Below are 25,957 nucleotides of genomic sequence, written 5' to 3'. Positions count from 1 at the left end.
TTAGTTCAGGGTTTCCCAACCTAGGTTTTGTGACATCTTAATAATTTTTAGAAAAACAGTGTGTGGGTGGAGGGGTTGGGAGGCAGTTCTATATCAAATAAGTTTGCATGGCTTACATACTCTAAGAAATTTGAGGAACGTTGGCATGTTAAAAACCTCTTGCAAGTCCTGAAATGAAAAATTTTTAAATCAGTTAAACTTTACTTAATCCAGTGTTTCTTAAAGTCATTTGGTCATGTAACCTTTTTAAATTTGAGGTAGACGGGGGTGTAGAGAACTTCTATTAACAGGGAATTAATATTCCAAGGACCACAGTTTAGAAAATCCTGCAGAATATGTTTACGGTTGTTTGCATCTCCTACTAAAGCACTAAGTAACAAAATCAGTGAAAACAAAATAATTTAAAATATCAACAGCATGTTCATTGACTTTTGTTCTTATATTTACTTTAAAAATGATTAACTTTTAATGATACAGATGTGCTTATGACTCAGAGGGCTTTCATGTAACTTGATCGTCACCACATATCCCCTTTTGATGGATTAAGAAATTGAAAGGGAAAGTGTTTAAATTTAAATGGCTTTCTTTATGGAATACAGGTTTGAGTTTTGGTTTTCTCATCATTTTTTTTTTTTACTCCAATTAGGAAAATAACAAAGCAGATACCTTTTTTCCTGATATGCGTGGTCCATACAACTTTCTAGTTACTAAACTGTCCTTCTCCTACAAAATTAAGAAAGCCTTGTGGCACTAACCACTAGCAACAGTTTTAAAAAATATCTTCAGGAAAAAATATATATATACAGTTTATATATGAGATTATAACTCTCCTTGGAGAAGTGTGTGTTAATTAATATTTTGCTGGTAAATTACTTTCTAATTTCTACCTTGTGACTTTGGATATGTTAATTTATTCTTAAAACTCTCTTATAGTTAATTAGGGGATAAGCAGTGTTCTCTTCATTGTTCATATGAGAAAATTGAGAAGCTCAGAGATTACTTTGTTTTCCTGAAACTCACTTACCAAATTGAGAGAGGAGTACATTGCTGTGTGCTGTTTGTTAAATCTCCTGTTTTTATGGGAAAATAGCCATATCACATGGTACTTCTTCATGACCTATTAGAGGGGCTTTTCCTCCCCCAGATTTTAGTTTCTTGAGGAAGTAACTAGCTTTTTGGGAAGCACTTGTTTATTTACACTGAGAATCCTCTTGACATCAGCATGGGGTTATTTATAATTACATGCACATGTGTAAATAAAATGATTAGCTATTCTCATATAAACATAATTATATCTCTCTAAAATAATGCATACGGAAATGTTATAATCCAGTGATAAAGGGAAAGAAATCTGCATGACCCCTCCTTTGTATGCAAACAGTGGGTTATTTAAGACAGAATATATTTCCTGTTGCACATTCAGTTATTGAGGCCAGTTACAACTGGGGACTCATTGAAGTACTAAACAACAAGTGCCTTTTCCAATAGTTAGTATTCTCTATACAAAGCTGAGGTGACCTTTCTGCCATTTTCCAAGGACACTCCATACATTTAGAATTTAGGCCAGGATCATATTAAAGAGCAGCATACAAGAACACAGCCAACTAGTTCTGAAACCTGAGACTCCCTTTGCCTCTAGTTGCTTCCTCTTCCTGCCTAAAATAACTTTTGAAAATAAAACAGGTCGTGTTGGCTAATCAGTGCCAGTGGGTACTATATCACTTCTCCAGCTTTGAACAAATCTGGGGATCACACTTTAAAGAGAGGAATCATGGAATGCCTGGAGCTAAAAAGTTTGGTTTCCTCAGAGCACAGTAGTTCACTGCAGCAAATCATTTAAACTCACTGTCATTTAGGTTTCTTTTCTGAAATTGAAAGCATGGGCGGACGTGCTCGTTCACAAAACATTCACCTAGTTCTTAAGAAAAATTAGATCCTTCAAAGGAATATTTTCAGGTATGACTACCTATTACACTCATCCCACTGGCGTTCTGGGATGAGTAAGTGTTTGTGAGAAGGTCGCTCTTTGATGGCTACTTTATAGTCACTCCCTTACGTATGTAATAATATTTTCAGCTAATTTTCTAAAAATACAGATTTGCATTTATGGGACCAGGCAACCAGTCATTGTATGTTTAGTGAGTATTTGCTACAATATTAAATCCCCATCTCACTAAAACAGTGGGAAAGGAGTTCAACCTCACAAGTGAGAAAGGAGTAAGAATTTGCATCAAGAGTAAGAGGCATTGGGAAAAGACTGGATTGAGACTCAGAATTGTCTCTAATTAGGGCTGAGTTTAGATTCGTTACTTTGTTCCTCTGTGCCAAAGTTTCTCAGTTAATGGGAAACTATAAAATGTATTGGAAACCCGCAAAGTACTATGCAAGTATGTGGCACCGTGATGTACTATTATGATTATTATCTGTCAATTGAAAGAAGTGATCTAAATAGTTTCCAGGGTATATCAAGATTGTAGACTCTCTGGGTCTGTAATTTGAACGTTAGCTCTGTAAGTAATTACATGGTGCTTGGCACATGGTTAGCAAACTATAAATGCTTACTTACTCCCTTGATTTAAAGAGATTGGACTTCTCTTAATCGGCTATCAGTGTACCTTCTAGTCATATAGGAATAAAATCTCACTGACTGATGGTAGGAAGACTATAAGTGCTTTAAGGGACTGTAATTACTTCCTATTGATATTTAGCCCGCTGAAAAAGGACCATTGGGGAGGAATATGAATTTTTAACTTGACCAGTTCTTTCATGAGTACAGTAGAGTTCTTACAAAAGACATATTTGTAACGATGATTCCTTTTGCTTTCAGAGCTGAGCTATGCCTGGATTTTCAATGAATACCCTTCCTATCAGGATAATCGCCGCTTCGTTTCTCAAGAGACTGGGAATCTGTATATTGCCAAAGTAGAAAAATCAGATGTTGGAAATTATACCTGTGTGGTTACAAATACAGTAACAAACCAAAAGGTCCTGGGGCCACCCACACCGCTAATGTTGAGAAATGATGGTGAGTTTTCAAAGGGATTTTCGTAATTCTGCTTTTCGTGATCATAGGTTGAGTTCAGGAGGTTGTTATGTTATTGGCATGCAAAGCTTGACTGTGTCAATTAAATTTAAGAAAAGTTTAATGCTTTCTACATTCGGTATCTATATTTCCTACACTTATGTAAGAAATAAACCCATGAATCCATTTTGGAAAACTAATTAGAAATCTAATTGCTAATCTCAACAGGAATGGAATGTGGATTTAGGTGACTATAAATAACAAAGGAATCTATTTCTTGTTTCTTTCCACTTAAATTGTGTACACAGGCAAAATGAAGTAGAAGGTTAAACAATTAGCTCATTAATCAATTCTATGTAATTTAGTATTCAGTGTCCGAAGAGAACTTCTAAATTATCCAAATAACTTCTGGATTTATGATACTGAAGACATAGTTCCAACCACAGTGAAATGAAAGAATGTCAAGTCTTATTTGAGATAGAAGTTTTAATTTCCCACACTTTGGTAAGAATATTTCAAGAAAATATATGAATTTCACTTTACTTACTTAGATGGATGGCATAACAGTATATGGTAATTCATCGTGTGCGTTTTGAAGACAATCTTGCCGATTTGTATGCCAAATTCTAATAGCACCATGTTTTTTCCCCACCATGGGTCCTTGTACATTCACGATGAGTATTTATATGTATTCTGTTCCCTCTTCTTGAAATGCTCTTCCTTCTCTTGGTCTCTTGACTAATACTGGTCCTTCCAATTTCTTCAAATGGATTACTTTCTCCAGGAGGTCATGTCTGTGTGACCCCTCCCCCTCAACTATGCTGTATCGGGTGCCTTCTTAAAGCACCTCTGCAGAGAAAGTCTGAGCATCCTTACAGCATAGACCAAGCTTGAATTTTTGAGCAAATAATGTAGATTTCAATCATTCATTTACTTATTCATGCATTTAACATATGTTCATTTAGCACTTGCTATGTGGCAGTCACTACTCTGGGCACCAGTGAACAAGAATCATAAGACCCCTTCTCATGGCATTTACATTGTTCAGAGGATACAGGTACAAACACCGAAACATAAACAAAACCCAAAATGCAGTATTTTAGGTAGTAATAAATAAATGAGTATGATGAAACAGAGGTTCTGTGGGGCAGAATGTCTACTTTAGACAGGGTTGTCATGCAAAACCTTTCTGAAGGGATGACATGAGCTGACACCTGAATGATAAGAAGTCTGTCCTGTGAAGATCAGAGGGAGGAGCTTTCCAGGCTGAGTTAACATCACATGCAAAGGCCCTGAGGCCTAAAAATAAATCACTTGGCGTGTTCAGAGAGCAAAGAGAATGTGAGCCTTATGGAGCATAGTGACCAGGGAAGAGGGTGGTTTGAGTTGAGGTTGGAGACTGTGTTTTGTTTCAAGTGAAACGAAAAGTCATTCGAGGGTTTTATGTAAGAGAGTTATGTACGTTTTTTTAAAAGATTGCTTAGCTACTGTGTGAAAAGTGGACTTTTAAAAAAGTGAGGGTCAAAACTGGAAGTCCAGTTAAAGACGGTTGCCGTAATTCACTCAGTAAACGGTGGCAGCTTGAACTACCGGGTGGCGGTGGAGAGGAGAGAAGGGGATGGATTCAGGATATAGTTTGCAGTTTGCTGCCAGGACTTGCTGATGCATTGCATGTGGGAGGTGGTGAAAGAGAAAATCGAGGGTGACACATAGGTTTCTGGCATAGCAGCTGGGTGGATGGGAATGCCATTTACTGAAATGGTTTTACTGAACAGGTCTACAAGGGAGAAATTCAGAATATTATTTTGGTCATTATTTATGAAGCCAAAAGCATGCCTTCTCCCTTGGTAACAGAAAGAATCGTTTGTTTTGTGCTTCTTGGTCCATCTCTCTATCATAATATTCATCTGGTATATTCATATTTACTTGTCAGCCTACCCTCCCCCACCCCGCTGACACTGACATGTGATCAAGCACAGACCAGAGTTTTCATCCAGTTTGGTGCGAGGGTGCAACACAGTGCTTGCCACATGGCAAATGTTAAATGACTGTGTTGCATTAGGCTGAGTTACATTAAATAAAACTGAACAATCTCATCAGTTTAGCGAGAAAGGTGGGCAAAGGATCGATTCTGTTAAAAAGCTATCAGTGCCGTCTCTCTAGATCTAAGGATAAAAAATCTGTTTCGAGATATGTGTTCCAGGGGCATTCTGTACTGAATTATTTAAAAATACAGCCCCTCTGGCCTCTGCCCGTAATACGCTTATGCCAAAATGTCCGTTCAGTGGCGTTGTCCATTTTGGTATATCAAGGAAAAAATATAGTCAAATATTGACTTTGATGCACTAAGACACAGCCCAGGAGAAACATCACCCAGAGTTGCTGCTTCAGAGAGAAGGAACAAAAATTCAGGAACACGGGAAATCCACAGTCTTCCTAGGTGACACAAGTCGGCCACAACTCTGCCTTCTGCTTGGCTTTTAGATTTATCTCGACTTGCTTAGTATATCTTCATAGAGATGACAAATGTGTTCTATTAGAATATTTTATCACAAAATTAGCAGACTAAGGATCTCATTCTTCAGCAATTAATGCCCATTCATTTCTAATTTCCATGAGAGCTGCATGGTGAAAATTCATAATATGTCTTTCCCATTTAGGCTGGAATACATAAAATGGCTGCTCAAACTGTATTACTAAGCACAAAAGAGATTATTTAATTAGCTCTTGTCTGGAGGTAAGAGAAAAGCGGAAAGATAAATCAAGAAGAGATTGCAAAATAAAAATGACATTCTTGTTAAAGTGTACACTGTGAGAGTAAAATCAATGAAATCATCGTTCTGCACAGTCTGGTATTTAGTGACTGTATATTAGACTGCTAAGTGCAAGGTGAGCATAGAATTTGTACAAGCATCTCGATAACTGAAGCTTGCTCAAAATTTCATAGCCTCCTTCTGCCTCCAAAATGTGGGTAAGCAAGGCAATGGAGCTTTTTGCCTGCACTGAACTAATTGGCATGGCTGATCATTTCCCTTGCTAAGTGCAGGTGTAGCTTAAAGAGCTAGGTATCCTCAATATTCAGGTTATTTCTTTAGAGTTTCAACTAAGCAGTCTGGACTGTGACTGTTTCCAGCCCCAAAGGTTACAGTGAGTCAGAAGTGAACAGCAGACAACTCCCATCAGTCCATGTTCCTATCAGGAACCAAGGGCGATGTGCTCCATGTTGATCCCACTGACCCTCTTTAGCTCTCTCCCCCAACACACTGTGGTTCTGCGAGACCTTCATACTTGTTGTTGCCTTTTCCCCAGCTCTTCACATGGCTCACCCCTGCCTACATCTCAGATCATGACTGAAATGTAGGGCAGGGTGTTGAGGAGGTAAGCCAGGTTCCCTGGGTGGAATCCAGCCCCACCACTTATTAGCGACGTGACCTTGGACATCAGTTTAACCTCACCTCACGGTGTTCTCATCAGTCAAATGAGGACAGCAGTACCTACCTCAGAGGCTTACTCCGTGTGTGAAATTATAGGTAAACTGCTTTGAACAGTGACAACACAGCAGTACTGTTTTGTACATCTATAACTTCCCCTACCTAAGATATGCTCTACAAATTATATTTTTAAAAAACAGATTACAGAGTGAATGGATACTGTTACCCTTGTTTTGTAAAATGTATGTGGAAAATGACAGAGAAAGCTGGAATCCTACTCTCCAAAATGCTAACAGTGTTAAACTTTAAAGCAGTTAACTATTAGTGGTAAAATGTTCCGTTCTTATTTTCTTTCTGCTTCTCTGTGTTTTCTCATTTTTCTTCAGTGATTAGAGATTTTCTTTTTGTTTTAGAAAAATGTTTGGTGAAAGGGATATTCACATTTTATTGGATCTAGAAGGCACTTAGAGATCACCCAATTGTACACCTTTATTCTTCGAGAAAGAAGGGAACTAAGGACCAGAGAAGTAAGTCAGGACAGCAGTGGGATCAAATTCTTAGTCTCCAGTTACCATGCTATTTAACTGAGGTTCAGAAAAGATTTTTTGGCCTCTGGATTTACATATTTACCTTATGATTTTGCAAATTTTATTTTGGGAATTCTCCTAAAAACTGTATGTTATTTGTAGTGTTCATCACAAGGAAGTACTATAAAACTGAGAGCTGGACAAATGTGAGAGAATTTTACATTAGAGTTAATATTTATTTATCTAGGTGTTTTTCCCACACTGCACGGCAAGCGGGGTCTTAGTTCCCCAACCAGGGATTGAACCCGTGCCCACTGCAGTGGAAGTGCAGGGTCTTAACCACTGAACCACCAGCAAAGTCCCTCATCTGGGTATTTTCAAATCTGCTTTGAAATGATAATAAAACTCATTATGTGGGAAAGTGCACCAGTTGCATTGGTACTGTGAAAGAAAAAGATTTAATTGAGAAAAATATATCATAATTATTTTTAGCACAGATACTAAAGTAGTCCAAGGATCAGTATTAACCCAGTTGCTGGTTATTGATGATAAGCTTGCTCCATTGTTTGCTTCCTCCACAGATTTCAAAGAATTGTACCTATATTTCCATAAACAAAGGTAATGGACCACCCATGGAGCATAGCCAGGAGAGAAATCGTAGATTTAGATGATAATCATAATGGCTACTTTTTCTGTCTTTAGTTATTACCCCTGACTTGCTCTAAAATGGCTAAAGATAAAAAAAATTAGCAAAAATTAGAACAGTCTTGGGAAAATGAGATCAGGTCTGTGAGGTTGTTTATGTACTTTACATAAACAGGTATGTAACTGAGCATGAAAAATTGCTGTATGGCCTTTGCCTTTTTTCTGTGTTTTCCTCGAGACTGGCTGGGGATTGGTTGGGCAGTTCCTTATTTTGCTTATTATAACCAAGACAAATGTTGAGCAGTTTACAGCCGGTGTGTGTCTGATGGTTCTTTGCTTTGCACATTGGTTGTTAAATATTTTTGAATATTACTGCTAATTAGAACTCTCAATAGAAGAGCTACTAGGGGACAGGAAACAAAGGATTTATCCTATCTTAGAATTCACATTCTGCCTCTCTCTGTCTCTCTTTCCTTCCTCCATCCCCATATTTTTATACATTGATAAGCATATATATATAGGATGTGTGTGTATAAATATACATGTATTTATATACACTATATATATTGTCTTTGGAAGTTAAAATGTAAAATACTTTTCTGAATGTTTATTATACTTCATTGTAAATTTAAATTATCAAAAATTTGTATTCTCAATATAACAAAATAACTGACCATATTTTTCTAAATCCTGACCCATTTCCCCAAGCCTAATTTTATTTAGCCATGAAAACATTGAACAAGGTCAGCATTGAAGCATTTAATCTTCTCAACATAAATCAAATTTTAACCTACTGGACAAGAGACCACCTGATAACCCTAGCGGCCTAGAGTTTCAGAGCAGTCTATGGTGGGACAGAAACGGACGTGCTGGACATAGGATTGAGAGTGTCCATCATCGGTGCCAACCAGCTTTGTCTTGTTTGCTGTGGCGCCACCTAGGATGCAGTAAAAGAAGGGTAGCACTAACAGTCAAGAAGAAATTAAAAGTCATAGGATTCTGAGGTGTAGTCCCAGGTCTACCACTAACTCATGTGAGACAAATCATGCCATTTCCTTGGTCCTCAGTTTTCTTAGCTATGAAAATGAGTGATTTATAATAAGTTATATCTAAGGGTCCTTCTAGTTGTTTTCTGAGTTGCCAGTCACAACTCTCTACCTTACTTTACTCCAGTCTCAGCATTTGCACAGGCCACATGATGTCAAATACAACTCACCACACAGATCCTGTTCATTGGATCAGATTTCTTCTTAGTGCTAACAACCAATCCTAGTTGAATGCAAAACTAGGTACATTCACTCTTTCAGGCTGTCATGGGTCATTTTGTGAACCTTCACCTCTGTGGCCATTGGATTTCCAAGTGGCTCAGAAGACTACATTCCCTTCAATGTTCCAAATTTAAGACCAAAGACTAAAAAAATAGAAAAGAGAAAGCTAGAATATTCTGGATTACCGATGGAGTGTAATGTATTCTTCATTATGATACTACCATCTGTTCATAGTAAACTTTCCTAATATTGCCCCAAATTGGGTTAGATCCTCAAGTGAGCATTAACAACCACAATGGGTCTTCTTGAATAGATCAGCTTCAATTGTAGGCCATTTAATTAACCTAGCCGTCAGATTAAAAACCTAGGCATTAAGAGGATCTCTTTTTGATTGTAAACTTGATCTAAAACCTTTTTTTGATGATTTAGCCTTTAGACTGGCAAGGGTGAAACTTCTGCCTGGCAACAGGCAGAGATGTGCCCTTGACTTGCACATAATTTTATATTACCTAAGATCTAGGGTTTGTCCCAAAACACGTTGCTTTATTTTACTCTCACTTCTGATTGCAACTTTTGTGTGGCTTTGTCACAGCGATCATGTCTTTCATTTAATTCTCTGACTACCTCACATTTGAGGATCTGTGGGCATAAAACTTGTTTTATGAGAAGAATATCTGAATGACTAAAGGATGTGAGATATTTTGCTAAACTGTCATTGCTAATCTGATTTAATAGTGTCTCAATTATCTGGATATTTTGAAACCTTGACAAGCTTAGGAACTTGTCAGTCAGCTTTAGACCTCTAGCATAGTCAGATTCATTTCAGGTCCGTGGGAGCCAAAAGGTCTTAGATGGTCATTTCACTATTCAGTTAGGAAGCATCTATTAGGTACCTGTTGTGTATAGTACACTGTAAAATAAAAAGATGGGATCAGAGCCCCTGGGAGCCTGCAGTTTTAGAGAACTCCAAATTAATGAAAGGTCTAAAGTTTCATCCTTATTGGAATTATTAAATTGAGTTCCAGGAAACACATTTACAGATGGAGGGATTTGAAATGAAAGAGGACAGGAGAAGTGTCCAGCCTAGAATACAGATGACTTGGGCATTCATTTGATCATGGATTTAAGCAAGAAATGTTCATTGAGTGCTTGTTGTATACTTGTCACTAGGGATACAAAAGTCTTCTATGTCCTCATAGATAATAGTCTAGCTTAGGAGCCTAATTACAACCTGAGGCAGGAGTGGAGCCAGACTGGGGAGGATGGAGAATTAAAGCAGGATTATTTAAGCTTCAGTTGTGGTAAGAGCTACCAAGGAGCAATGAAGGTTCAGTGAGATTATACAAACAATCAAGGTTTGTGTGTAAGGAAGCCTGGCGTGGTCTTGGGAATCAGCTCAAGCTTCCGTAAAGAGTTGGCCAATCTAACAGGAAGGATAAGAATTCCAGGCAGTGGATACAGTATTTGTTTAAACCAGGAGCTGGCAAATTTCCTCCTGTAGGCCAGTCTTGCCTGTGGCCTGCTTTTCTAAACAAAGTTTAACATTTTTTTCCATAAAAATGTTGAGTATTCTTAGCTAACTCCTAGATTCTCTGTAATTTTTATTGCTATTGTAAATGAGATCTTATTTTTAATTACATTCTCTATTTTACTTGTAAGTGATTCAGCATTTGGCAAGCTTGCTGAAATCTTGTTAGTTCTATAGTTTGTTGATGCTGTTGATTCTCTCATACTTTGCTATCTTCCCCATTTCTTCTAAGCCAGGATTTAGCCAACCCTTAGTTTATGGGCCACATATAACCCACCACTGTTTTTGTAAATCAAATTTTATTGGAAAGTAGCCATGCTTATTTGTTTGCATATTGTCTCTGGATGCTTTCCAGCTACAATGGCAGAGTTGAATCAGAGAATGCATGACTCACAAAACCTAAATAAAATCCTTGCTATCTGTGTCTATGCAAAAAATAACTTTGCCAATCTCTGACAACAGGGTAATATCTTTAAATATTTTAAGACTGTTCATCAAGACTTGTTCTTTGTGGCTCCAAAGACTTGAACTAGGACCACCATGTACAAATTAGGGGGAGAGGGACTTCCCTGGTGGTCCAGTGGTGAAGAATCCACCTTCCAATGCAGGTGATGCGGGTTTGATCCCTGGTCAGGGAACTAAGATCCCACATGCCACGGGGCAACTAAGCCCATGCCACATCTACTGAGCTCATGCGCCTCAACTAGAGAGCCTGCGTGCCACAAACTACAGAGCCCATGTGCTTTGGAACCTGCACACCATAGCTACAGAGTCCACGCGCCCTGGAGCCTGTGTGCCACAACTAGAGAAGAGAAAACCCTCATGCCACAACTAGAGAGGAGCCCACGTGCAGCAACGAAAGATCCCTCATGCCTCAACAAAGATCCTGCGTGCTGCAACTAAGAACCGATGCAGCCAAAAATAAATAAATACATACATACATACATACATAAGAAAGACATAAAAAATTAGAGGGAGAGAGAGTTGTTTAGCTCATAATATGAAGAACTTTTTAGTAGGATCAATACAAAAGTACTTCGCCAAAAAAAGACAAAAGTCAGCTTTCTTTCACCTAAAAGACGGTGGCTTTATGATTAATTGCCCAAACTGGAAACTATTAGCAAAGTACTTCAGGACTTGTTGTAAACCAGGACTGTCCCAGGCAAGCTTGGATAAATAGTTACTCTACGTTCATAGGAGACACCTTTCTGGAATAGTTCAGGTTATCTCTGTACTTTAACTATTGAGAAGGAGGGAAAGAGATGTAGGTTTGATTGAGGTCAAATAATGGGGTTTGTTTTCACCTCCCACAGACTTCTGAAGTTACATTAAAACCCCAAGTGTAAGTGACATACACCCCTCAGGTGTCTTATTCCTCTTTTCCAGCACTGGGGAAGTTCTTATTTGCACAATTATTGCCTCGAATGGGAATTCACTGATTATGGGCTGGGTAGTGGTGGAGATTCCATGGACAGTCCCCTAGATCCTACAATGTCTCCTTCAACACAGGGCAAAACAAACCTTTCTTAAAAGAGTAAAATAGTGAACTCAGCCAAAGAAATGTGTATGACTAATCAGATATTTCCAAATATTTTTAGATAAATGGAATATATATGATTCATTCCTCAAGAAAGGCCATGTGGGAACTTTTCATAGGACAATTTTTGCAGTTTTTCTTCAGTAGAAAATCCCACTCTGTAGAAGTTGGTAAAAGTCCCTTCTGTGGTTTAATTTACAACCACAGATTCCAGCTAAGGCAGGTGTTGGCAAAATCTTACGGCACAAAATTCTGCAAACTGGCCTCCTTCTGCCAAGACAGCTGTCTGCAAATTGTAGTTAAACAAGAGTGGTGTGTGGCTGATTTCTCTTTTATATTCTATAATTTGGCAGTTATTCTGTCACATTCTAGTTCTTACATACATTAGCGTCAGCCTTAATAATTTTTCAGACTTTGAACGAGAGATAATCATTGCCACAAGGTCGTCTGCAGGATCCAGGCTCTTGATTGGCGTTGTGACTGGTGCGACTCTGCGTTACTAGTCATCTCCCAATGACTAGCCCATGATGCATGTTACTTTTCCGTGCAACTTCTTTCTTTGGCTCAGCACCTCATGGTTGCTACAGAAGTTCTTAAAGTACATTCCCTGGACCAGAAGCATCAGCATCACCTGGGAACTTGTGAGAAATGCACATTCTCAGGCTCCATCTCAACTTACTAATTGAAACTCAAGCCCTCCAGGTGATTTAAAGTTTAGGAACACTGGTTTTGGAAAAAACACCTAGAAATTTGTAGCATGTCTTCTTTAGGAAATAAACTCAGTTATTCCATAAACAATTACTTGTTCTGTACATATGCCACATCACTATGCAAGGCACTGGAAGAGGTTAACTACAAATGTCATGAAGATAATGATCAGGTCTGTGGTATGCACATCGTAACCCCATTGCTATAGTTGGTGTTAAATCAATATTTATTGAATTCATTGGAATGTAAATACACCTAAGCCCCTGACTCCTGAAGACTTTGATGTATGAAATTTTAAGTGATATAACTTTCACTATTGTAGCAGCCGGTGCTCTCACTCCAATGAATAGAAAACATTGACAATGCATTTTAATGAATTAAGACTTTTTTCACCTTATGTTTAAAATTATAGATATAGGTATCTCTATTTAGAATTGAAAGCAAGAGTCTTCTCTATAGGCAATATATATATATTTCAGTCAGGAGAAAGGAATTATTGCTGAGATTATAAATCCTGGTTGATCCTGACAATATTGTATGCACTTTTACTTTAGCTGTACCTTGGTTGTGTAGACATACCTAGGCCTTGATATCTTCCCAACTTCCTAAATAGTTTGAAGATGGAAAAAGGATTCTGGAGCAGTTCCATCAATGGCCTCACCCTTTTTGCCTAATTGTTATGTAAATCACCAGAGGAGCTATAGACCAATTAAGTTCAAAAGTGTACAGGTGGTCAGAGGAATGACTTGGAAAATGCGCTCCTCTTTTAAGGGGCCTTTTGTTTCTTAAAAAATAAAAAAAGGCAACAGGTTTTTAAATTTAATGTAGAAAAAGGCCAAAATAGTTGAAATGAAAGAAATAGTCAAATAAAAATGTAGCCTGTGCCAGATGTAATCAAATTAAATGGAACACTTCACAGGTGTTCCAAAAAGTGTTCATAATGTTGTTGAACAAAATGGCTTCCTTCATTTTCTTATGACTTAAATACTAGGACAGTCTTTACATACAATAAAAATTCTTCAAAGAGCAGTGAAATGCATGCCATTTCATCTCTGATCCCTATCTTTATGTTGTATAACTACTGCCATAAATACCGTTCAATCTTCACCATTACTGATAACTCTGTTACTTGGTTCCTATAGCCATAAATACAGATCACTGTGTGTCCACCCAGAAATCACTCCACGTGACCACATAAACAGCCTACACAGCTCATTTTAGAGAAACGTGATCTGAAGTGAGTGAACTTGGACAAGAGACATGATAATACTTAAAAACAACTTCCATGCCTGGAAAGACTTTCATGTTTGACTTAATGGCTATCACGTGTCCCAGTATAAAGAGCCACATTTCTACATCTTTTCCTCCCTTTCACAAATTCCTACGTATCACAGTTTTTTCCATATGCCTTGTACTGAGCTAAGATTTGTGAGGAACAGAAAAAAATCAGAAGTACTTCCATTCCTCAAAGAAGTAAAAGTACAACAGAAGAGATGACAAATGTATAAATAGCTGTAAAGATGATAGAAAACAGCAATGTTATTCGAGAGCGCCCAGAAGTTTATTTGTAAAGTGTTTCATAGCACTTTTTTACTGAGCACCTATTAAGTGCAGAAACAAAGATAAAAGCAAGCATGAAAAAGACGGACATATTACTTGACATCATGGGGTTTACAATCTGGATGGAAGACAGAACTAAACACATGAACTAAACATGAGAAGTATACATTGTGATGGAGGCAGAAGTCACAAATAAACAAAATATTTCAGAAATTTGAAATCTTTGAAAGAGATGTTCTTTAAAAAATTGTTCAGTGAGGAGCCAACTGGTAGGCAAGACAAGATGGCAATTAAGAAGAACATGGCTATGACCCAGCAATCCCACTCCTGGGCATATACCCAGAGAAAACCATAATTCAAAAAGACACATGCTCTCCAGTGTTCATTGCAGCACTGTTTACAATAGCCAGGTCATGGAAGCAACCTAAATGCCCATCGGCAGAAGATGCGGTACATATATACAATGGAATATTACTTAGCCATAGAAAGAAACAAAATTGGGTCATTTGTAGAGACGTGGATGGACCTAGAGACATACAGAGTGAAGTAAGTCAGAAAGAGAAAAACAAATATCGTATATTAACACGTATATGTGGAATCTAGAAAAATTGTACAGGTGAACCAGTTTGCAAGGCAGAAATAGAGACACAGATGTAGAGAACAAACGTATGGACACCACGGGGGGAAAGCGGCGGGGGTGGTGGTGGTGGGATGAACTGGGAGATTGGTATTGACATATATATGCTAATATGTATAAAAATAGATAACTAATAAACTAGAACCTGCTGTATAAAAAATAAATTAAAAAAAAGAAGGATTTAGATAGAGGGCCTGGTCCAGAAAGAGAGCTATTACCAGAGATAACTACAAAGAGTATGGCCTAGGTGTGGTAGACTGGGGAGAGCTCAGTGGACCTGTTTATTCAAATTCCTAACTCTATCCTATTGTCTCTGCATGGCATAACAAACTTTGTTTACCAAACATTTGCTTTTCCCATATTTCTGTGAGTTGTCTTCCTCCCTTTGAAGACCCATATCCTCCCTCTCCCCTCCTCCTTAGCTCAGGATGGCCTATAAGCTTTAACTGCCTGCCTGTCTTTGACCCTCTCATGCCTATGTGAGGCTCCCATATGTACAAAATTAAATTTGTTTTCTCTCCTGTTAATGTCTTAATTAATAAATAAGCCAAAAGAATTTTAGAAAGGTAGAGAAAAAATTTTTCCTCCCTTACATTCCCAGTTGTATTCCTGGCATCTAGGGCAGTAAAAAAAAGAAAGAAAGAAAGAAGCCGAATGCAAAAGACCACACATTGTTTGATTTCATTTATAGGTAATGTCCAGAAAAGGCAAATCTATAGACATAGAAAGCAGGTTAGTGGTTGCTGGGGGCTGGGATTGGTTCTGGGATTAACTGTCAACAGGCATGACAGTTTTGGGGTGATGATAATGTTCTAAAACTGGGTTATGCTGATGGTTGCATGACTCAGTCAATTTACAAAATCATTACATGGTTTTTACAGTAAGTCATGGGAAACAGTGAGAACTGAAGCAAAAGATTTGATACTTTCTGGTCATTTAAAGACTGTTGTGGGCTACAGAGTGTAGGGCGTACTAAGGAAAGGGGTACAGGAGGCTGGAGGAGGGGATTTTGAGTCGGGGCCATAATAGGTGGGATTTTAGGATGAGGAGATAATAGCTGAGGGGACCTGGGACACTGAGCAGTGCTATTTCTGTTGCTCAGGACAAGGATGTGTGAGACATTTTTGATCCTTGATGGACCTTTCATAGTTGGATTACAGAAACCAGGTTTATATGTAGTGTTGATAGAACGAGGGAGTAGGGGGAAAACCTGATCATGGCTGAGACAATCTTGACCCTCCGTATTTTAACCTTATCATTTCATCTCCCTTCCACTCACGATATGCCACAATGTCGTTTGTCTTGATTTCCCGGGAGGACCAAAGACCTCTTTCTCTCAAGGCAGTTGTTTTTCTAATTAACCCTGCTCTTGGGGTACACAGCCGCACACACAGCACTCAGAAGTGTTAACTTGTTCCTGAGCTCCGAGTCATACTACAGATATTTATGGGATGGTGAGTCAGCTGTATGGGTTGTTTGTTAGCAAGTTGAGCAGAAGTGTGCGAATGCAGGCGTTAGCAAGCACTGTCTCTTTATGGTCCTGCTGTGAGGGCACATGCTCAAGGGAAGGCAAACCGAACGTAAGTGCAAGAGGACTCAGAGACTGACCGGAAAGGGGGGAATGGTTTTGTATCTGAACGTGTCAAGCATGGATTTCGTGTATTGGAATTTAGTTTTGGAGTATTACTCCTGCAGTGGCCAGAGGCCACAGTAAAAGATTAAGATGAGGACTCAGGGACCAGAGTTGCAACCTTGAACACTAGTCTGTTGTGGGGCTAAAGACAAACAGTTTAACCCCTTTGAGATTACAGACTTGCTTGTGAAAGGCAGGGACAGACTAGAACTGTGGTTTTAATTTTGCGGGGGTTAAGGTCCTTTCTAGTATGGGTTGCTAGGTATGGGTCCTTTCTGCAGAAAAGTATGCATCCATGAATGCCAAGATGAAGAATACTGAACCAAATTAACTCAAAGGTGTCTTCCAAATCCATTCCTCCCTGTCAGTCTATGAAAGGATAAAAATGAACAAGTATGTTCAACTCTGCGCTTTTGATGACATATGTCACAGCAAACCTAGCTAGACTAATGCATCATCTGTCACTTGGGGTTGATTTCTTTTTTACACATTGAGGAAATCCCATTGCTGCTTCCCAAACTGTGAAGCTGCAGATAAAGAGGGTCACCTCTGCAAAATGAATGGAACTGTTTCTCTTAGTCATTGTACCTGTCCCTCTCTGTTCCTTACTTTTGACCTTTCCATCTGAATCCTTCAGTCTCTTTTCCCTCTAACTGTGGGAAGCCTAAAGAAGAGATGAAACTGAGGATCCTATCATATTTTAGTAAGCTAGATAATTTTAAACTTTATATTGGCACAGTTGAACCAGAGACCACAGGAGATGACTAGAAATTGAATAGAAATAAATGTATTAAAACAATTAGAGTAGTGGTAGACAGTGTCAAGAATGTATTGATAAGAAATCATTCATAAGCATTTAGTTATAAAGCGTGGACTTAATTTGTTAGGCTGTGCTGCCTTGGCTATAATTGTACAGTAATTTTCCAGGATATGGGAAAGTGGGAGAATATGACCTTCAAGGTAAGCCTGCCATTGCTGCCACTGGCAAGGTGGGTATAACTTAAAGGCTGTTTTCAATGGTTACTTCCTATTGTTCTTTTGTCATTGTTTCAGAATATATTAAAAATACAAGAATTTTGTGTTACCTTGCATATACCAATTTATGACTAATTCAGTTTGACCTTCAAAAGTGAAAGAAAAGTAATTTGTGGTGATAAATTGATTACTCAGAAATTTTCTTTATATAGACACAATAAAGCATGAACATATTTTAATGTATTTTAAATTTTCTATAGTACATTTCCAAAAAAAATAATATATTCCTGGTGACTAGGACTTTATACCCCTTCCTCTTTTTCTTCCATGACTACTTTTTTTTTTTTTTTTTGCGGTACGTGGGCCTCTCACTGTTGTGGCCTCTCCCGTTGCGGAGCACAGGCTCCGGACGCGCAGGCTCAGCGGCCGTGGCTCATGGGCCCAGCCGCTCCGCGGCATGTGGGAACTTCCCGGACCGGAGCACGAACCCGTGTCCCCTGCATCGGCAGGCGGACTCTCAACCACTGCGCCACCAGGGAAGCCCCATGACTACTTTTTTAAAAAAGTATTTTCAAGAAGCAATGGGGTATGCATGGAGAATTTACTCCTAGGCAGATGGTGTGGTGCTGTGATACAAATTTTTCTGTAGCAGTAACTGGGAGAGAAGCCATGATTCACGGCTGTTAAGAGATAGGAGCCATTTTTGAAGGAAGGAATTAATTGCACACACAGTGATGTGTAGGAGCATCCTACGTTAACAGAAAAACACTTGTGTATGTTTTAAAAGAATCTCCAAGACTTAGCTCCTTTGTTTATTCGCAGGGGTGATGGGTGAATATGAGCCAAAAATAGAAGTGCAGTTCCCGGAAACGGTCCCGACTGCAAAAGGAACAACAGTGAAGCTGGAATGCTTTGCGTTAGGAAAGTAAGTCCTGGTTTCTCTTCTCCCTTGTCCTCCCTCCAGCTTGGGCAAGTGTGGAATTTTCTTTGCACTGTTCGCCGTGATGGTTTCTGAAGTTACTGAAAAGCAAGCCAAGCCTCTCTCGCTGTGATTCTGCGTGCGCATCTTTGATTTCGCCCTCTCATCATGGAGAGGGGATGTGTCATGGAACGAGAGGGATTAGGCTGCCACAATGGACATGGCCACAAAGGAGAGGAGAATGGGTGGTTCTGAAAAAGTGCTTTGTTTTATTACAATGACCTGTAATGTACATGTAACCCAGAATGATAGGAAAATAATGGCCTTCATTTGAGGTACAGTGAAGTTGACTATTTGGAAAAATGTGGACTTTCATTCGGGTCCCAGTTTATGGAATATGCATCAAACTTGTATTTCTTTTTAAATTGCCCGTCTCTTCTTTCTACTGTTCTGAAAATTTTATTTTATTGCAGTATAGTTGATTTACAGTATTGTATTAATTTCTGCTGTACAGCAAAGTGAGTCAATTATACATATATATATATTTTTTTTCATATTATTTTCCATTATGGTTTATTACAGGATATCGGGTATAGCTCCCTATGCTATGCAGTAGGAGCTTATTGTTTATCCATTCTCTGTACACTGCTTTGCATCTGCTAATCCCAAGCTCCCAGTCCATCCCTCCCCACCTCCCTCCCCCTTGTCAACCACAAGACTGTTCTCTATGTCTGTGAGTCTGTTTCTGTTTCATAGATAAGTTCATTTGTGTCATATTTTAGATTCCACATGTAAGCAATAGCATCTTCTTTCTACTTTCGATTTCCTTCTGCTTTGGATAGAGATTGGTAAGACCTGATATTCTCTAAGAGAGTCTTTATTTTACAGAGTCATCTGAAAATTATTCAGAATTTTATTATTCAATCTGTGGAGTCTTCTTAGATAAGCCCACTTGGGAACCAGTTAGATTTTCCGTTACAGTATCTGTCAGCGGGCATAAGGGAGATGAAAAGCAGATCAGTTAAGATTTTGCCAGTAACCCTGCAAGAAAGGTTTGGCATCAGTGATAAAAACTGTCATCTGAAATAAGAATTTTTTGGTCATCTATGTACTTTAATGATGCACGTGAATCTCTATGCCCAACCCCACCTATCTGGCTAACTCACTGCCAACTCCTTATCCTTTTCCTGTACCCAAATGTTGGCTAAGGCAGCAACACTAACTTTTACTCACCCCCTGTGTCAGCATGTAATCTATATTCACATGATTTTGTGTTTTACAGCAACCATGGAAGAAAGCTGTTCCTTTTTATTTTCAATTTTATTTTTAGCTGTAAAGGAAGGATTCTTTTGGTTTTCCTGTTTTCAAGTCATGGCAGTATACGCTGCAGTAGCATCTTTACTTTGGTGCTGAAAAATACAGTGATCATTTCCTATGTCCTGAAAACTTACCCCGTTAAATAAATTATGACATTGCTGTAGGATTGAACACTGTACCAACATTAAAAGTCAAGTTGTAAAACAACATGTGAAGCCTAGAAAATGCCCATGGTTTATTACTAAGAGACTAAAAGCAGATTGCCGAACAGTAGAAGATGGTCCTGTTTTTTATTGTATATAAATATATATTTATATATATATATTAGGAAACTTAATTCAAAGAAAAGATGAGAGAAGGTAACTGGATAGACTAGAAATGTGTTTGGTGAGCTCTGCAAGGTGAACCTTGAAAAATCTTCTGTGGAGGAAGACAGCAAAATTTATGTTGTTCCCACTTCAAAGGGGGTATGAATTACACACTATTCACGCTGCTTGAATGGCACTAGAATGAAAACAAAGGACCCAAATTGGGCTCCTCCAATCTACACAGAAATGTTTGGGTATGCACATCCGGCTGCGGAAACACATCATCACGGCCCGCTTAAGAGCAGAAAGACTATCTCTAAGTACAGTTATTTGTAAAGGCACGTATTAAGTATCTATCTCATCACATGTAAAGATACCCATAATGTACTTTTGATAGAGCCCTTTCTACCTTTCCAGTTAGTGTCTGCCTAATGAACTTAAATTCCTCTAAAACAAGTATAGTGGAGTTGATGGCTCTAATTTTTTAAATACCATCTCAGGTTTTCCAGAGAAGATTAGCAAGTCTTTAGTGTAATTACTTGTCTGTGTGTGTTTTTGTAAAAAATAAATATGTAAACAATTGTATCCCCTGCTAGGAAGCTGCAATCTTAAAAGCTGTGGTTAGCTCACTAAACCATTGATTTGCAGATTCAGTGATGCCCTTGCAATTTAAGATGGGTCCTAAGAGTTTCAGCTGGAGGATGATAGATGTCTTGAGAGTACTTAAAGACCTCACATATTGTTTCTTTCCTTATCTCACTACTTAAGTAAAGTTTCCTGAAACCACCCTCCTAATGGACTGCTACAAGTTGATAAGGTTCCACAGAGAGTGTCCCAAGAGGCAGCAAGTAGAAGCTGCCAGTTTCTTATCCCCTGAGCCTTGAAACTGACACATCACTTCTGCCTTATTTCAGTAATCCAGGTAGCCAAAGAACCCACGAGTTTCAAGGAGAGAGGGGCCTGGACCTCATCTTAGTGGAAGGCATCTTTAATTCTCCACATTTGTGCATGGACATTTTTATTTTCATATTTATGATTTTAAAAGAAACAGATGCACTAGAAAAAATAGAATGAGCATATAAAAATCTGTTTTTATTTCATTGGTAATATTGCATATGGTATAGCTTAACTTATTTAAGGTTAAGAAAGGTTATTTGATGTTAAGGAAAACACTTAGTATATAATAATACTGGGGATGCGGATATCACTAAAATCATATTAGTGATATGTGAATAAATGACATTTGGGGAGCATTGTCTAGTGTGAGCTAATAATGTTTAGAAGCAAGAAGGAAGGGATTGGAAGCAGCATGGCTTCAAATAAAAGAAACAGTCTCTCTAACTTGATTCACTGCCATTTTTTCTCGCTATCAGTCCAGTACCAACTATTATCTGGAGAAGAGCTGATGGAAAGCCGATAGCAAGGAAAGCCAGAAGACACAAGTCAAATGGAATTCTTGAAATCCCCAACTTTCAGCAGGAGGACGCTGGTTGGTACGAATGTGTGGCTGAAAATTCAAGAGGGAAAAACATAGCAAGGGGACAGCTGACTTTCTTTGGTAAGACTGTGATTCCAGTTTATCATTTGTTGACCTTCCTGGTATTAACATTATAAGCTGGGGGGTTTGCATTCAAGTTTTTTCAGAAAGATTGTTCGAAATAGGATCGTGTAAAACCCTTGGTTTGCTGATTAATTAGCATGCCCTGGGTGATTCTGGGTGGGGAGAGTGAGGATGGGGGGCAGGGATGGAAGATATAGGCTGATACGTTTGGGGGATAGAAATTAGTGTGAACACACTTGCAAAGGACCTATTTTCTCTCCTGCCATCAAGCTGTAAAACTGACACAGGAAACGTTTTGTTATTCCTGCTCCTGTTTTTTTTTGTTTTTTTTTTTTTAAGCTCTCTGCTTTTCTTCATTCAAATTTTGATTTGGAGTTCGTGTTAATCCTTTGTAATTGCTCCTGTTTGGTAGTGATTTAATATGGTACTATGAACATTTCGAAATGCACATTGTCCAAATTTAGTTCTTACCAGAGTGGAGCATGACAAATCTCTCTCACCCCAAAGACTTTTTCTGCGCAGCTGCTCCTATTCCAATCGAATCATCGGCATTGATCCAAACATAATATAAATGTAAAACCTCTAGCAAGTGGTCATCAATTGAGCCTATCTTGGAAACCCTGTTAGGATATTGATTTGAAATCCAGAAAGGGATTTCATCGGATAGGCATTTTGAAAGCAAATTGAGTTCTCCTAAATTGGAACATGCCTGAATCCCATCTGTCTGGGGTATTGAAAATAAATATTATAGATCGATAAGTATTCAAGAATGGCTTAAATAAACAACAGTGTATATTAAAAGGATGAGAGCAGTTCTTTAGGCAGGGGCAAGTTGTAGCAAAGGCTTTAAACCTTCCTATTTCTTGCAGTAACTAATACCACGAAAGTGTATTTATTTCATCAATTCTTCTTCTAAAGCGTTTTGGTTTTAAGATATGGGGAAATAATTTTGTTCAGTAATCATGTAAGGTTTTTTAGAAGCATGGTTAGAAACTGGGCGGAGATTTTGAATATCAGCTAGCCTTCAGCAACCTCCCCCATCTGATCCTCAGCATTTTGGACTCCTACTTCTGACATTGGCCAGTTGGTGGAAGAACACACATGATTTTACCAAGTGTTTCACATGATGACTTCAGCACCAGTTGTTTGAATAAATTTGCACTCTTTTTTAATCACCCATCTTCCTTCAACAATAAAGGACCAACTCTACTCATGCCAGAGGACAGACTTGATGCTTGATCTTTGCTCTTTCATAAACTGTCATGGTTGATACCTTATTTGATTGGTTGAAAAGCAAAAGACATCACAGTTCATTGGCTGGAAAAACATAAGACTGAAGGTTACAGATTTGTTCAGTGAGATGCACTTGCTGTCTTTTTTAAGTGTTTAGGGTACATTTTTCTCTCCAGTGTAATAATTATTTCTCCTGTATCAGGTAGGAACAACCTGAAAATATTCAGGTAAATGACCAATTTTTTTTTTTTAATTAGTTGGGTAGATATTTCCATCCAGTGGCGGTGGTTCCTAAGTGTTACTTGTGTTGCTCGAATAATTAATTGAAGTCATTTTTCACTTTCATGATTTTCTTTGAAGTGAAATATCTGTTTCACTATGTTAAAAAGGTGTGAAATAGTCTGTTACCAGGAGTTGACATAGTGCTTTCTGGTAGGTCAAAGGTTTCCTGCACAAGAAATAGAAGAGTCCAGTGTTACTGTTCTGGAAAATCAACCTTGTCACTGGCCTCCAGCCTTGTATAGTGAAAGGTTTTTTCAGGGATCCTGCCTGGAGATGAAAATCAGGTCCTAACGGTGTTTCCCTTTTAAAGGAAGTTGTCTGCATCCACGCATGGAGAAAAAAGCAGAATGAAATTTGCCTACTTTCTGAAGATAACTCAGCTTTTTCCTCAGTTGTCAACCACCCTAGGTGTTAGAAGCTTGTCTAATAAGTTGACTTTCATGGTGCTGGGCTTTTGCATCTATGTTTATTCTTTTGTTTATCCTCAACTAGAGTATCAGCTAGTTGACACAGAAACTATCAGATTGTTTTCATTGTCACAGGAGAGCTTAATTATACAAAAGTGCTTGGCTGTCATTTTTTTTCTTCCTTTTTATATATTTTTTCTGGTATCTAGTGGGTTTGTCCAATGCTGCGTTTCTGATATCCAGCTGCCTAGATCTCCAAGTTAAATGAGTTATTATCATTAAAGTCACCATATATTTCACAAAAGGGGAGAAAGTAGCCCCAGTCACTTATCCATGAACGTTCTGTCTTTGTTAACAAGAAAATTTCTTACAACATTAAGATGTGCTGTGCTCAGGGATTATAAACCATGGGTTTCAGCTTAGAAACCTGCTTCTCCTTTTTGGTTCCAAGTTGCTGCATCCCATTCATCACCTCTTCACTTCAACAACAACAGACAGGTGTGCTCACTTCTGTTCTGGCCTGACAAATTGGCAATTTTTCTGATCCTGCCCTAAAACCCTTTCATCTTCCTCCAAAGGCCTGCTGGGCATGGTTCCATTGCTCCTACGTTCCCTGTGTCAGGATGATAGAAGCCCCTGTTCCTGGTTGGTGTGTTTCCACTGTAGCTGTGTCTTTAGTTTAGCATGTGCTACTCGTGGTTGGGATATGGGAAGAACTGAAACTAGTTCAGGCATAAAACATTTTTACCCATCTCCATTTTCCCAATTTATTTTGCCATGACCTATACTTGTCTGTGTGGTCTAATTTTAATCTGCTCTTTCAGATATTTTTCAGCATAAAAAACTTCCTAAAAAATAGATCTGTTAATATATTCAGGGTTAAAATACTACAGATCTTTGTTACTTAAAGATTGACATTTTCTAAAATGACTTTAATATATTATTAATTTGTTCAAAAGAAATTTTTATTGCCTACCATATGGCAGGCAATGTTGGGCACTTAGGTTTGTAAGACAAATCCCTGCCTTCAAGGAGCTTGTCTTTTACTAGAAACTGATGGGCCATTTACTATTAAGCAAATAAATGAACTAGAAAATTTCATAGTGTGGTAAGAGTTGTGAAGAAAATGAGTTAGATGATATGATAGCAAATAACTAGGAGCAGAAGAAAGGCTTCATAAGATAAGGTAGTCAGGGAAGACTTGTCTGAGATTTGACTTTGGAGCTGAAACCTAAAGGATGCAAAAGAGCCAGGCTTTCAAGGAGTGGTACATTCCAGGCAGAAGGTAAGGAAGTACAAAGGCCCTGAGACAGGAAACTACTTAACATTGCAATTAACACCGCATTGTGAGATATAACAAGGAAGCTAGTGTAACTTAGTCATAGTGAGAAAGGGCAAAAGGTTTGGAAACATAGGAGGGTGACATGATGCAGTATCTTGTAAGCCAGCCACAGAGTTTGGGATTTATTCTGATCATAACGGGAAACCAGGGGAGGATTTGAAGCAGGGGAATGACTCAATCACATTCATGCTTTTAAAAGACCATTCTGGTTGTTTAGTGATGATTAGATTATAGGGAACCAAGAGTAAAAGCAGGACAACTGGTCAAGAAGCCAACCAGGTGAGAGAGGTTGGTGGCTAGGACTCAAAGAAGGAAAATAAATGGAGGCTTGACATATATTTTGGAGTTAGAATGGGTAAGACACTCCCGAGTCATTCCTACACTTAGCCATTTTATAGATAAGGAAATTGATTCCCAAAGAGAAAATGTTACTGATTGAAGTTACATGGTTATATAGAGCTAGATTCCAAATGCTATGCCTGTTCCTTCATGCTAGAGGTTCTCAAACTTCAGTGTGCTTTAGAGTAATCTGAAAATTTTATTAAAATACAGAATACTGCGTTCAATCCCCAGAAGTTCTGATTCTGTAGAACTAGGGTGGGACCTGAGAATTTGTATTTCTCTTAAGTTCCCTGGTCATGCTTATGCAGCTTGTCTGGAGTCCACAGTGTAAGAACCATTGCTCTCGTGCTAGGCTGTTTTCAAGTGGTAAAGTGAATCCTAAGATTAAATTACATGCAAGCAAAGGTGTTCCTGCTTCCCATGAAAGCTAGCAGCTTGCTGTCACATCAAGCATTATGGCCAGTCTACATAGACAAAGTAGGAGGGTGCTAAAGTAATTATCTTTGAAAAAAGGAAAAGGAAGTATAAAATGGATTTAATTCACTTGATAATTATTCATCTTTCCACCTCATTATGTCTGTATAGTCACTTCCTTTTTGCACAAATAGACCAATAGAGTAACATCATTTAGAAGAATGAAGCATGAACTAAAGGAACCTGATATTTAATGCCTTTTGTTCGGTTTCTCCTATATGTAACGGGTGTTAAGAGAGTAAAATCATCTTCACCGTGAGGAAATAGGGAATATAATATTTGAGCGGTGAGCAGGCTGTTG

General features: G+C 38.4%; 1 protein-coding gene across 1 annotated transcript in view; it reads left to right on the top strand.

The window, feature by feature from the left end:
* Window positions 1-25,957, top strand: part of CNTN4 (contactin 4) — a 326,783-nt gene that overhangs the window by 132,522 nt on the left and 168,304 nt on the right. The window contains exons 4-6 of the mRNA XM_060163881.1: window positions 2,828-3,025; window positions 18,294-18,396; window positions 21,389-21,573. Coding sequence (XP_060019864.1) covers window positions 2,828-3,025; window positions 18,294-18,396; window positions 21,389-21,573 — 486 coding nt within the window. The remainder of the gene's footprint in view (window positions 1-2,827; window positions 3,026-18,293; window positions 18,397-21,388; window positions 21,574-25,957) is intronic.

This window comes from Lagenorhynchus albirostris, chromosome 10 (genome assembly GCF_949774975.1).
Source record: "Lagenorhynchus albirostris chromosome 10, mLagAlb1.1, whole genome shotgun sequence".
NCBI lineage: Eukaryota > Metazoa > Chordata > Mammalia > Artiodactyla > Delphinidae > Lagenorhynchus > Lagenorhynchus albirostris.
The sequence above is the reverse complement of the archived record's forward strand: the minus strand, read 5'-3'. Positions and strand labels throughout refer to the sequence as shown.